Source organism: Musca vetustissima, unplaced genomic scaffold (genome assembly GCF_032173495.1).
Source record: "Musca vetustissima isolate MV318-11 ecotype Yass unplaced genomic scaffold, APGP_CSIRO_Mvet_v1 utg6361, whole genome shotgun sequence".
In the NCBI taxonomy this organism is placed as follows: Eukaryota; Metazoa; Arthropoda; class Insecta; order Diptera; family Muscidae; genus Musca; species Musca vetustissima.
In genome coordinates, this window is record NW_026880425.1 from 251,635 (window position 1) to 265,998 (window position 14,364).

Sequence of the window (14,364 nt, forward strand, 5' to 3'; positions counted from 1 at the left end):
ATGTGGGTGTTACACTTAAACATTTACAGGTGCTTATGTATTCAGATATTATTTAGTAAGCCTTTACCACACTAGAGGTCGGAAATATAGCGCTGTTCTTCATGTTCCATGAAGTTCCAGTTATGGTCAAGGATAACGCCTATAATTTTCGGTGACGATCAGGTAATTATATTGTGATGAAGTGGACCGAAAACTTAATTTTTTGTGTTTTTTCGAGTCGATCTATTGGCTCCAATAGGAATAAGAAGATCACAAAACAAGGGATGGGAATCTGGACAAGTAATTAGAAGGGCTGTACTGAAAATTAGTAATAATTGTCGGCCTCTAGTTGTTCCAGATGGTTCAAATATCGCGAAATATTGCCCAAGCTCAGAATATAAATCCACAGAAAGTTAGTTTTTCGTGGAAGTTGTGTAGAGTATCAAATGGTCGGCCCCGTTAGACTATACTGCTCCGCTCACTGGCTTTTTAATGATTTTTTTTTCTTTTTTGAAATTTTTGAATCTGCCTAAAGCAAGCATCAAAGCGTTCTTCAGCTATTCCTTTCCCGCTTCGCCTACAGCCTTTAGTATTCAACAGTCTCAAATGGGTTCAATATTATTTAGGAAGTCCGCCCATCGAGGTCACCTTTACCATTATCGCTCTCTGATCATCCGAAACCATTTGTCGACTGATCGGCGGTCAATGTTTCTGCTTGGAAGGTTTCTTTGAAGCCTTGCCACTTGGTTTGACTTTCGTCTTGAGATGTTGAGATGCGGTCGAGCAGCAGTCAATGACTATTGTTGTTCCGCCCATCGAGGTCACCTTTATCATTAGCGCTCTCTGATCATCCGGAACCATCTGTCGACTAATCGACGGTCAATGCTTCTGCTTCTTTGAATCCTTGCCATTTGGTTTGACTTTCGTCTTCCTCTTCTTTGCCGTTATTGAATACCAGGCCGAAGGTTTAACTGTCCACAGCAACGAAGATTTCTTTTCCGCAAGTTACTGCTCCCTTGTTACTCTCATCCTCTTGAGGCTGTGAGGATGATTTGATTCCCTTAGGGAGGATTTCTTTTTCCTCAACCTAATATTTTCTGAAGAAGATGTTGTTTATGGGTGTGGTCTATGTCGAAACATGGACCTACATCAAAAATCTTCTCCAAATATGTTTTTCACCCTACGAGAACCTGATATACTACTTCGGTGGGGAATTTCGGCTAAAACTCTCAAAATATTAAAAAATGGGCGGGCGATGTAAACACATTGGCCTATATTGATTAGTTTCTGCATAGATGTATGTCAGCCTTCTAGAACTCGTAATGCCAAATTATCGGTGGATAACTTGTGGATATTGTACCAGTGATAGGCCCATCATCGCAGGGCTGGGCCGATAATTGCTGTAAATCTATGGTTAGTATAAATATAAAGGTCTGCCATGTTTAGACAATACAAGACTTATTATTCGTTGTATATAATATATTACGATCAATGGGTTTAATCAGTGGATTTAATTGGATATTCCATCCGCTTCACATGAATTTTTAATGTTCGAGGTGTTGATTTAAAGTTAATACAAATACTGCCATGTGCACAATTTGGATGGAATCAGTCCTTAAGACAGGCTTTTCCTTAGTCTGTTAAAATTTTATATTTTTGGTTTTCTAAAGAAATTCTATTAATTTTCAACAATATTTACACAGCGTGTGACGTCTAATGCTCCGATGTCACATTTCCAATGAAAATATAATCGGATTACAATTTATTTGTGTGTATCTCTTTATATTTTTAATTCCTGTTTTCTCAGTATGTATATATAAATATGTGTGTGTGTTTGTGATTGTATTTCATTATATAGGCGTTTAATTGAATTTTACCAATATTTAAGACACATCATCTGTGACAAGCAAACAAAGACAAAAAATAAAATATGTACATGTGCCAATATATATCAAATTATCAACACAATGTACATGAACATCATACATGTACGAGTACGATATGTAATAGTATATTCAACAACTTACCAACATGCTTTATGGGCAATTTGATCATATCCTTTAGTAGAGCATCGACCAATGTATCATTTTCTGAATACAATTCATGTTTGGTTATTCTCAATTGAAATTTTTCCAAATTTGTTGCATTTTTACTGTAAAGATACAAAAACAAAAAAAAGCAAGGAACAAAGATTATCATTTGTAAAACAAAACATTTGATGACATGAGAAAAATATTCAGAATTTGGTTTGAAATATTTTAAACATAATAATAGGGTGTAATGTAGACAAATTGTAGAGTAGAATACAACTAATACCAGAATGTTTGAGTGTAACACACATACATGTTGTCATAAATTATTTTTGTGGAATATTATGTCTTGCCAGCCCAGAACATAAAAGAAAAAAATCTATCCGCACCGAAAACATACATGTAACGAATTTCAATTTTCAATTCTTTACATGATAGGATGTCTCTTCCGCTCCTGCCATTAACTATATGCTGATGTTACACTATATACCATACATACAGTAGGCCAGTTCTCACAATCAGCAAAAATATATATATTCAACAAAAAACCTCCTGTTGTTTGAAACAATTGAATCTGAATTACAAACAATTTTATGTCGACAATGATGACATCGACAATAGGGGCTGTTGTCATTTGGGAATATACAATTTTGTGTTTTTTTCTGTTTAAAATACAGATATAAATGCAAAGCAAAAATTCTACAATACGGTAGAAAATTAAATTGCATTTCGATTGCTACAAAATGAGGTATTGTACTCAATGGTTGTATGATGTCGATTTTCTCTACGACACAGAGGCGTAGTTAACATTTTTTTATACAACAAAAAACTTTAAAAAAATAAAATCACCAACAAATAGTTTTAATCGACCCATTGAGGATTTACTTGTTGACTTCCAAATAGGTCCGGCACGTCCCTGGCCCCAGATTGCTAAAAACTACACACACACAAACCTCATGAACAAGTGAATGAATTTGTACGATTTGTATTTTTTTGATATTGAAATTTACATTTTGTGCAAAATCAGCGTTGGGATTTAAAAATGACCAATATTGTTATTGCAAGGACAATGGTGGGCATTTAACACAAAAAATATGTATGTGTGTGTATGTGTAGAGTTCAGATTTTCACAAATTGGTCAGAAAATTGCATGCAAATTACCAGAAACGGAGAGAGGATGAAGAGATTTGTACGTGGGTGTGTGTGATTTGTACCTTATCTGAAATGAACTGAATTTTCGGTGGAGCATCCATGATTTGTGTGACAATTGGCAATTAGTATTAAGAGAATTAAAGATGTGATGCAAAGCGGAGCTACCACACTTCCATTAGTAATACCAAGAAGTTCGACAAATCACAACAATATAAATTAACAAAAAAAAGTAAATGAATTAAAATCATTGTAGTCAGATTTTTAATAGATTAAAAAAAAAAACAAATCACTGATTTGAAACTAAACAGCGTTTTACTAATTCAGAACCAGTAAGGTTGGCACAAAAGTGCGAAAAGTAACAATATGTTGTGGCGATTTGTGGTCAGGATACCGATTGTTTTCTGAAGTGAAAGAATTATTGTTGAAACCTACGAGGTTCAAAAACATTTTCAGGCTCAGCTGTAAAATTTTTGCCATGGTGAGAGGCTACGTCAGGGTCGACATCAAGTAATCAATCAATTTTTTAGGGGACCCCTCCCCATTCCCAGTTAAAAAAAATCAATTTTATTATGTTTAAACCCACAACTTCTCTAGAATGAATCATTAAAATTTCAAGTGAAAATCTCAACAACTCTTGAAGATATAGCTGATTTATTAACTATTGTATGAACTAAGATCTTCGCGTTCATCGAGCTTGGGTTTTCGTTCAAAATAAGCGTTTTTCCATGCAAATATTCTTCCTATATCTGCCATTTTGCTGTTATTCGAGGGAAGTCAATAATACTACTTCATTCCAGAGGCAGATATGTACTCTTTCTAATTGATCGGAAATCAAGCCCGCCATCGAAAAGAAGGACTTTTATTTAATTACAAAAACAACATGTTGTCAACTTAATTTTTTCTTCTTAAGTCTAAAAATTATATTATGAAAAGTTGGAAATATTTAACATAATGTATCCTAATTTGCCATTTGATGGGGGGTTCTCCTAAACCAAATCGGCAGAAATTATATATTGCATCCATATCTGTGACTGCATCACCTTTCTGTGGCTGCAAATGTGACTATGACCATAAAAACAACTAAACTGGAACGGGATCTTTTTATGGGAAAATGTGAGAACATGGACCCATATGACACTTTCAAAAACAGGACTTGAAAATGTGGATAAAATCTCAAATATACCGATAATGGCTAGGTATCAGTATATGGGAACGATACCAAAACGTAAAACGTTAGAAACCAATGTGAACCTCTTCAAAGTTCTACCACGGTTCCTATATGTTTTTCTGGCCGAACCATGAATATTAGTTTGGGGAAAAATAAATCCACTATTTATTCGGCAAACGGCTGTACTGATAGATTTCTCGTAGAACATTTTCAGATTTATGCTCATTGGAAGGTTGACCTTTTGTAGCAAAAAATTATTTTGCTGTTTTGTTTGTTGATGTTAAAGATGCACCTCGCACAGGCCGTTCGTCGAAAATTTCGATAAATTCGGAGAAATGGTCGAAGTTGACCGACCAAAAAACTATTTTAGACCATTTACAATTGATCAGAATTGGCCAACAGGAGAGGTGTCGTGTTACACCAGGACAACGCAAGGTCAAACACATCTACAGTGACTCGACAGAAACTTCGGGTGCTTGGTTGGGATGTTTTTATGCATCCGCCATACAGTGAGAACTTGGTGCCTAGCGATTTTGATATTTTTCTTGCATTGCAAAATTTCTGTAATAGGGAGGATTGTCAAAAGATTTTTGCAAACAGAGAGCAGGACTTCTATGAGAGAGGAATTTTGAAGTTAGCTTTAAAATGGCAGCACATGGCATACAAACAAGTGCATATTTGGCCCAAATCGGATATTCCGAAGCATGTTAAATAAAGTCCTATAGTTCATAGAAAATAATGGATTTCTTTTTTCCCTACCTAATATTTGAAAATTTATAATTATACAATTTTGCATGCACTGGAACTGAATGCCACTCGCACGATAACATACGGAAATACCAATAAAACTGAAAGTTGCAGCTCAAAAGGGCAGTCACGGGCTTTTGGATGGTAGTCTTAGATCATTTCTCAACTAACGTGGCATCCATAACACTTGGGCCCATTGATTTTTTTTTTTTTTGGTTTATAGTCGGGACTCTATACGGACCTTTATATTTTTAAACCCATCGCAATTGAGGACATCAACGTAAACGTATAGAAACAGAAGGATAAATTGTGTGTCTTTCCATCTTAGTCAAGAAAATATTCCGACCAATGTTTGCGATGACTCACAATTGATTGACATGGTTCCGCATAAGGATCTCTAGGAGGGTGAATATGATACAATTTGTCAAATGCGATTGCAAAAAAAAAATGGGATCATCCACTAGTAAGAAGGAATAGATTGTTCAGAAGGAGCGCCCGTGAAAAGACCTCTAGAAAGGCAAATGTGGTTAAATTTTTAATTCCATTTGCCTCAAACCTCAAAATAATCGACGAAGCACAATAAATTATTCTTGATCATAATAAAATTCTATGTACATTTATCCATGTCCGTCTTGAGAAATCACTTTGGAGCTTCCACCTACCAAATTGTATCAATATTAACCCAAGTTTTAGTGCATCAGTGTTTTGGGTATTCTAATTTTGTATTTTGGGATCTCATAGAAAATCTTCGGTATTTTAGGGGGGTATAACAAGTTTAGACGGTTCAAATTACTTACTAATTTATTGACACAAAATCGGAATCATGGCATGGTGCGGGAAAATATCTTATGGGGATGAAAGTCCTTGGCAAGTCAATCAAGAATTCAGAAGAACAAATACGTCATAGGACGAGATTTTTTGACCAGCAAATACTGGACTAAAATGTTGCTCATAACATTTTCGATCGGGTCCCCAAAGACGAAAAATCAAAATTTGTACGTTTTCATTGTCATCTTTCATTTTTACCCGATCCTTGTTCAGAAAAAACGAATTTTCACATCATGAACCCGATTTTGTACCGGTTTTAAGAAAATGATTAAACTTGTATGCATACCATTGTTGCATAATGTAATATGATTTCTCCTTTGTATGAGTCATTTTTTCTTATGATCGTAGATAATACGCAAAAATCGCAGGCTCCGAAGTGGCGAACAAATCAGGGTTATCATAAGAACATAACATCACATATGACCCATAAACTGTCAAATGGCTTCCAACAAGATAACGAATGAGTCTATAAGAATAGTTTCCTATAATATTTTAAAATTCAAGCATTATTAGATCTTCGCCAAAACTAGTTTATTACTAAAAAAATTGTTCTTTAAAATTCCTATTACTAAGTCATCACTATAACTACCGCAAATACTTTCCAGACACATAACTGACTTTTTTGGTGTAAAAAAACTAAATTTTGTTCAAAATTAAATGTAATGGAAGTAAAGGGAAATATTCAAATGAAATAATTTTTGCATGTCTACAAACCAATTTCTACTCAATCCAAAAGACAACATCAACAACTTCATATTTAGAATACGTTTGGACAACGAAATAATTTACTAGTATTTTCATTGGGTGTCTATATCTATGAAAATGATTCCAACTTCCTGTGGAGCAGTGAAGCGTAAAGTTGGCAATACCCTAGTGAAGTAAAACGGAATGATGTAAAGTAAGTAAAATATTTTTTACGAAGGTCGTCAATAAAAATTCCCTAACTCATATTTACAATAACTCACAGGAAGAAAGAACATACCTCGTAATTTTTATAGTTATTTATGTCTAAGAACAGACCCTAACAAAAGAAATATCAACTACTTCTGTAATATTGTCATTTGAAGTCATTTTTTCCTCCCAAACTTTATATGCGTGACGGAGTTTTATATTTTATGCTCAGGAAATAACGATCTATGATGTTAACTTTTCTTCCTTTTTATACATTTCCTGGCTTCAATGTACTCTTCATTTTATTTTATATTTTTTGTATCCTTTATTTTTTTGCTTTCATGCAAAAATTATGAAAAAGACAATGTGCAAGTAGTATGTACGGAGGTGGTGGTGTCACATATACATGTGTACTTTATAGAGCACAACAACAGTACATGTAACACAACCAACTCCTCTTAACTCACACAGTTTTACTGAGACGACTACGACCGACGATGATGACTCTTCATCTTCTTCTACTGGCGCTACTGTAAAGGAATATTATGAAAAATGTCAAGATTAAACGAAAAGACATGTCGATGAAGGCCCACCCGACATTCTAGAAGCATATTCGGAGCGCGGTGGAGTAAGTACTTTTCGTTTTATGTTGAACTCCATAACATGATAGTAATAAGTCATGTCCTTATTATACCCTATATATATATAGGGTATGTATTGTATGCTTCGAAATAATTAAATATTCGTTTTGTGTAGTAAAAACATAAAAGTTTACAACAGATAGCTAAGGGAGTTGCAAAATATCAACAACGGCAATAAAAAATAAGTGAGTATGAGCATTGCCGGAAGTCAAATCTTTGCACAAATTATATTGTTAGTAGTTGCTGTGAGAATAAAGAGTAACGTAACGTAATGAAACGACGTTATACCTAATGGCATTTTGTTAGTGTTTTAAATTATTCGTAGAAGACGAAGAGTTTTTAAGGAAGTTTTGAGAAATGGTAAAAAAGTAAGTAAATAAAATAAACAAAAAAATGCAGACAAAAATAAAAGGAATGCGGAAATTGCTCAGGATGTGAAGACCTGAGGTTAGAGGACCGTATATTTGCCTCGAGAAATATTAAAACATAGAAACATCAATTTTAAATTTTAATTGTTATAATATTAATATTTATCACTTATAAAAATTAAAATTTATATTTTTATTATTTATAAAAACTAAAATTTCTAATTTAAAAAAATATATTTTATAATTATAGTCCCTAAAAATCTTTAAAACATTTTACGCCTTTTTATAGTCCCTAAAAATATCCTTAAAATAATTCAATCCTTGTTCTAGTCTCTAAAAAATATCCCTTTAAACGTCACAACTAAAAAACATCTAAAAATATCCTTAAAAACCTCACGTCTTGTTATAGTCACTAAAATATATCCTTATAAAAATAATGCTCTTTGTAGGTTTTTAAAAATATTCTTTAAACTAGTGAGCGGAGCAGTATAGTCGGACGGTGCCGACCATACGATACCCTACACAACTTCAACGGAACTCTAAATTTCTGAGGATTTTTTCCGAGCCTGGGCCTGTATCGGTGGCCTGTATCGTGTTTACAAATTATAATGGACAGACAGACGGACGGACACACATGTCTAGATCGACTCAGTTAGTCGAGATATGATGATCGGTATACTTATAGGTGGGTCAAGGACCAATATTTCGCGGCGTTACAAGCCCTTGGGGCTGCACAATGCTATAATACCCTGAAAACATAGTTGTGTAGGGTATAAAAATCCAGACCTTTTGAAGGTCTGGAAATATATTCTTTGAAAAACCCACACCTTTTGTAGGCCTTGTAAAATATTCTTTAAAAAAAGCCACGAATTAGATAGGCCTTGAAAAAGTATTTTTAAAAAATCCACGAATTGAATAGGCCTTCAAAAATATTCTTTTAAAAAATCACGCCTTTATTAGCTTTGACAAAATGTTCTTTATAAATCCTCGCCTTTGGTAGATCTTCACAAACCCCTCTTAACAAAATCCACACTTTGATAGGTCTTCAAAAAGGCCTCTTTAAATAGTCAACGCCTTGGTTAGGTCTTCACAAACCCCTCTTTATAAAATCTACACCTTTGATAAGACTTCAAAAATCCACTCCTTTGATAGGTCTTCAAAAAGCCCCCTTAAAAAAGTCCACGCCTTGGATAGGTCTTCAAAAGCCCTCTTTAAAAAGTCCACGCCTTGGATAGGTCTTCACAAACCCCTCTTTACAAAATCTACGCCTTTGATAGTTCTTCAAAAAGCCCTCCTTTAAAAGTCCACGCCTTGGTTAGTTCTTCAAAAACCCCTCTTTATAAAATCTACACCTTTGATAAGACTTCAAAAATCCCTTTTTAAAAAATACACGCCTTTGGTAGGTCTTCAAAAACCCCTCTTTAAAAAATACACGCCTTTGGTAGGTCTTTAAAAATATTCTTTTCAAAATCGACGCTTTTGATATGCCTTCAAAAAACCCTCTTAAAAAACCACGCCTTTTGTAGGTCTTTAAATAATATTCTTTAAAAATGCTACGCCTTCTGTAGGTCCTTAAAAATATGTCTTAAAAAATCCTCTCCCTGTAATGGTCCATAAAAATGTTCTTTAAAAAAATCCAAACCCTGTAATGGTCCTTAAAAAATATTCTATATATATATATAATATCCTAGAAAAAATATTATTTAAAAAATCCACGCCTTTTGTAAGTTTTTTCCATAAATAACCGGTTTTTTTATTCTCTCTAATACCCTTTTGCGGGTTTTGAAAAAAACTCTAACATCAAAATAAATATGAGAATTTTTCATTCCATCATTCTTAACATTCACCATCATTAATTTCGCCCATAAAGCTAGCTATTCATAGGCCAGACTATTAAACATAAATTGTAAGGCAGGAAACATACTTCAATTTGAGGAAGTCGATTGTTGTTGTTGCTGCTGTTGGAATTTTGTTATTTCCGCACCACTTCGTGCTGTAGTCATTTTTACAATGGAGTAGAGAGATACCCAGGCTTGCTACTGGTACTGCTGCTGCTGCTGTTGATGTTGTGAAGAACTTTACGAGACAGTATGAGTATCATGACCAACAACATACCAGAGGAGTTTGCATTAGGCCAAGGATAACAAAACTATTAAGTTTTTTTTTGTGTTGGAAAATATTTTGTGCCCATACACACACACACACAAATATATCATATATTGCACATATACGTACATTGTGGAAAAGTTAAAACATTATAAATTATAGTGTTTACCATTTTAAATGTTTTTAACGACCTATTTTTTTTCTTTTTTTATATGTGTTGGAAATCGCTTCAAGGCCATGTCTTAACATGCCACAAAAGTTTATATTGCAGCTGCTGCCTGACTGCCTGCCTGCCTGTCTTCAGGCTTATATTGGGTGATGGTTGGAAAAATATATCTATGGCGTTTGTCTCAATGCCCATATGTTGTAGATGTGTGTGTGTGTTTTTTGGTATTTATTTTGTCGCGTATAGAACATTTTCTGTCCGGCTTTTTGCGCCACAATTGGCCCACATGAAGAGTTACTAGGACATGTATGCTGTTGTACTATTGCTTGTTACTGGGTTTGGAGATGTAGCCGCATATGGTTCTTTATTATGTGTCTGTTTTTTAGTCTTCTCTTTTTCCATTCCTTTAATAGTGGTTTGCATTAAAAAGACTTAGAAAAAAGATTTACTTTCAGTCATTTTCGATGTTAGGGGAAATGCGATTGTTCGACTGTCTGTATTTCCATATAACCTTGTCCTCGTACCAACTGTCGTATTAACGTAAAGCTGCAACATTATTCACAGCACTATGTTCCGAGCTAGACAATATCTATTTGTTATACTTCGTTTTGTGGTTGACAGTGAAGGGACAGGGAATTGGAATTCAGTATAATGAATAAAATCAGGTAAAAATACATATTGTAGAGGGAAAATATATAGAAAAATCAGTGTACCAGTCGTAAATATATTCTATTCCATCAGAAAAAAAGAACAAAATAAAATAAAGAGGATATGTAGTGGACCGATATAATATATTGTATCAGCATTAAACATTTTTAATGAACTATTTAATATTTGAAGTAGTCTCCCTCCGAATATGAAAATGTGCATAAATATTGCCATCCTCCATAATACTGCAATCCATGACTGTGAAACACAAAACTATGTCATCCATCAAGTTTCACAGATTTGAATATGGCCTCGTCAAACAAATGACCACCATTTGTACGTTTCGTTTTTTCCACTCTTCTTCTTTTTTTTCGTTGTTTTTTTTTTCGCTCACTAAAGTGAAATGAAAAATAATCCTATTTTTAAATGTTTGTTGTTTGTTTGTTTTTTTTTCTCTCCTCTCCAGCTTTCACTAACGTCATCAGCATCATAATTTTTATGTTATGTAGATTTTCCACGGTCATTCGTCAACAGAACTTTAAAAATTTGGTATACATATAGGGGAGAATTTTATAATAAATGGTTTAAATAACATCACTTGGCTGTCAAATTAAAGGAATTTAATGTGGTAAAATATGTATTAAATGTTTTTTTTAAAAATAAAAACGACGAGTACAAATATTTGACGGGGTTATGTGGAGGTAAATAAGAAATATGAGACTGAACCTAATAAATTTGGTTTGGTAGGTCTTGATAAAATAGTTAAAATTTTTGGAAGGTCTTGAAAAAAATAGTTAAAAATTTTGGAAGGTCTTGAAAAAATATTTAAAAATAAATTGGTAGGCCCTTAAAATTATTTTTTTTTCTTCTACGCCTTTGGTATGCCTGGACAAATATTATCTTAAAAATCTTCGTCTTTCGTATGTCTTGAAAAAAGATTATTTTAAGAATCTACGTCGTTGGAAGGTCTAGAAAAAATAGTATCTTAAAAATCTTCGTCTTTCGTATGTCTTGAAAAAAATGTATTTTAAGAATCTACGCCTTCGGTAGGTCTTGAAAAAAATATTATCTTAAAAATCTTCGTCTTTCGTATGTCTTGAAAAAATATTATTTTAATAATCTACCCCTTCGGTAGGTCTTGAAAAAATATTATCTTAAAAATCTTCGACTTTCGTATGTCTTGAAAAAAATTTATTTTAAGAATCTACGCCTTCGGTAGGTCTTGAAAAAATATTATCTTAAAAATCTTCGTCTTTCGTATGTCTTGAAAAAAAATATTGTTTTAAAAATCTACGCCTTTGTTAGGTATTGAAGAAATATAATTTTTAAAAGCAACGTCTTTGGTAGGTCTTTAAACAAATATAATTTTCAGAAGCTACGCCTTTGGTAGGTCTTGAAAAAATATTACTTTAAAAAATCCAAGCTTTTTGATATGTCTTGAAAAAATATTCTTTAAAAAATCCCCGACTTCGGTAGGTATTGAAAAAATATCTTAAAGAAGTCACATCTTTGGTAGGTCTTGAATTTTTTTTAATCTATTATTATTTTAAAAATCTACGCCTTTGTTAGGTCTTTAAAAAAATGTAATTTTCAAAAGCTACGCCTTTGGTAGGTATTGAAAGAGTATTTGTAAAAAGCTACGCCTTTGGTAGGTCTTGAAAAAATATTACTTTAAAAAATCCAAGCTTTTTGATATGCCTTGAAAAAATATTCTTTAAAAAATCCACGCCTTTGGTAGATCTTGAAAAAAATCTTTAAAAAAGCCACTTCTTTGGTAGGTCTTACAAAAAATATATATTTTTTAAAATCCACGACTTTAGTAGGTCTTAAAAAATATTTTTTTTTAATCCTCGGCTTAAGGGAACCCTGAAGAAATATTCTTTTAAAAATCCACGCCTTTAGTGAGCATTCAAAACCGCACCACTCCATACATCGGGTATGGAAAAATATTCTTTAAAAATGCAAAGCTTTTAGATATGGAAAAAATATTCTTTAAAAAATTCACTCCCTGTTGTTTTAAATCCATGCCTTTAGTTGGCCCTGTATTTTTTTAATTCACGCTTTTAGTTAGCCCTTTATTTTGTTTTTACATTTTTTTAGACAGGTGTTGAAAACTATTCTTTAAAAAAGACACAACATAAATAGGTGTTTGGAAATTATATTTTCAAAAAATCAGGACTTAAATGTGTGTTGGAATAATGTTCTACGCCTTTAACAAATCAAACATATTCTATATAAAACCTATGACTTTTTCGGACTTTCGATGTTTCTGCTGCTCAGACATTATACAAATTACGTTAACATATAATATTTTTTATCATCACCAATTATAATTAATAACTCAGTTCATTGATTTAACAAAAGCTTCCCTTATTCATTTCCAAAAACCAATGAATCAATCATTGAAAATATTTTAAAATTTCCTTCAAAATATCCATCACTTCTACTAAAATTCCTAAAATCCAATCTCCAAATAAATTCATATGTCATATACCTTAATTAATGATTAATTTCGGTTTGTATGCTGGCAAATTTGTCAATTCATTAAATGTTTCGCTAATAAACCCCTACGTCCCACTCAGTTATGGGAAATTATAAGCACTAGCGTAAAATTCAACATGACATGGTGTCGTATGAGTATTATTTATCACTTAGATATGAAATGAAATTAATCATACGCTTCATGAGCAGCAGAAGCAGTCCCCAACTAAAAAAAAACTGATTATAGACACAATGATAAACGATATTAACAATAACACCAAAAAACAGGAGGAAATCCGTTTGATTACCGTATGCATAGAGGGTTGACTGAATTCACCCTCATATGTCTAATACCAAAAACCTTTAAGTCTTTTGTTTTGCTGTAAGGCTCTTATCGCACCCTTAACACAGCAAAAATATCTGTGGAAAAAAACCCCAAAAGTGACTAACCCAATGACAGCTATTATAAAAAATAAAGAGAATAGCAGGCAACATCCAATTTAATTCATATTTCCTTCCGTAAGTTTGGTTTTTATAGGGGTTTCTTAGCCATACTTTTTTCTCTCTACTACATACAGGGTTTTTCGCTACCTTCCAACCTACCTTACCTGTAAAAAGTTATGACAGGCTTATTAAAAATTGCTGATGACTCTGTTTGAGTTTTTTTTTTTGTGGTCCCCTCTCTTCATATATATTTTTTCTACTCATCTTTGGAAACAGCATATGTAAAAATGTAAGGAATTTCCTCCCTCAGTGTCTGCCTGCAGATAATATTCACACAGAACATAGAACACACAGAACATACACTTACTCCTCCTCTGTATTGTAGTACTTATGAAGCAACCACTTGAAGCGTTACAAAATGTCAGCATTTGGAAGCTCATTTCGGAGATGAGGTGACAGGGAATTCGTTTTTTTTTTGTACTCAATGTGAAGATGAAAAAACTGCAATGTATGCATGAAGTTTCTTTAACATTATAATTAGTTTAAAGTTATTCATAGTAAAAGACAGTAATAGAGTTAATCTATTGATGTATGCCAATAGGAAATTAATGATAGCTATTAGAGTTGTTTGACATGTGAGTTTTAAAATTTAGTTTTTTTACAGAAACAAATATATTCACAGAAAAATATTTAGATGTATATTAAAGCCCGAATT

At 33.0% G+C, this 14,364-nt stretch overlaps 1 protein-coding gene across 1 annotated transcript in view; it reads right to left on the reverse strand.

Moving 5' to 3' along the window:
• LOC133326020 (extracellular serine/threonine protein CG31145) overlaps positions 1-14,364 on the reverse strand; it is a gene marked incomplete at its 5' end in the record, with an annotated part of 118,233 nt that overhangs the window by 79,478 nt on the left and 24,391 nt on the right. Inside the window, one exon of the mRNA XM_061534697.1 lies at positions 2,007-2,131. Coding sequence (XP_061390681.1) covers positions 2,007-2,131 — 125 coding nt within the window. The remainder of the gene's footprint in view (positions 1-2,006; positions 2,132-14,364) is intronic.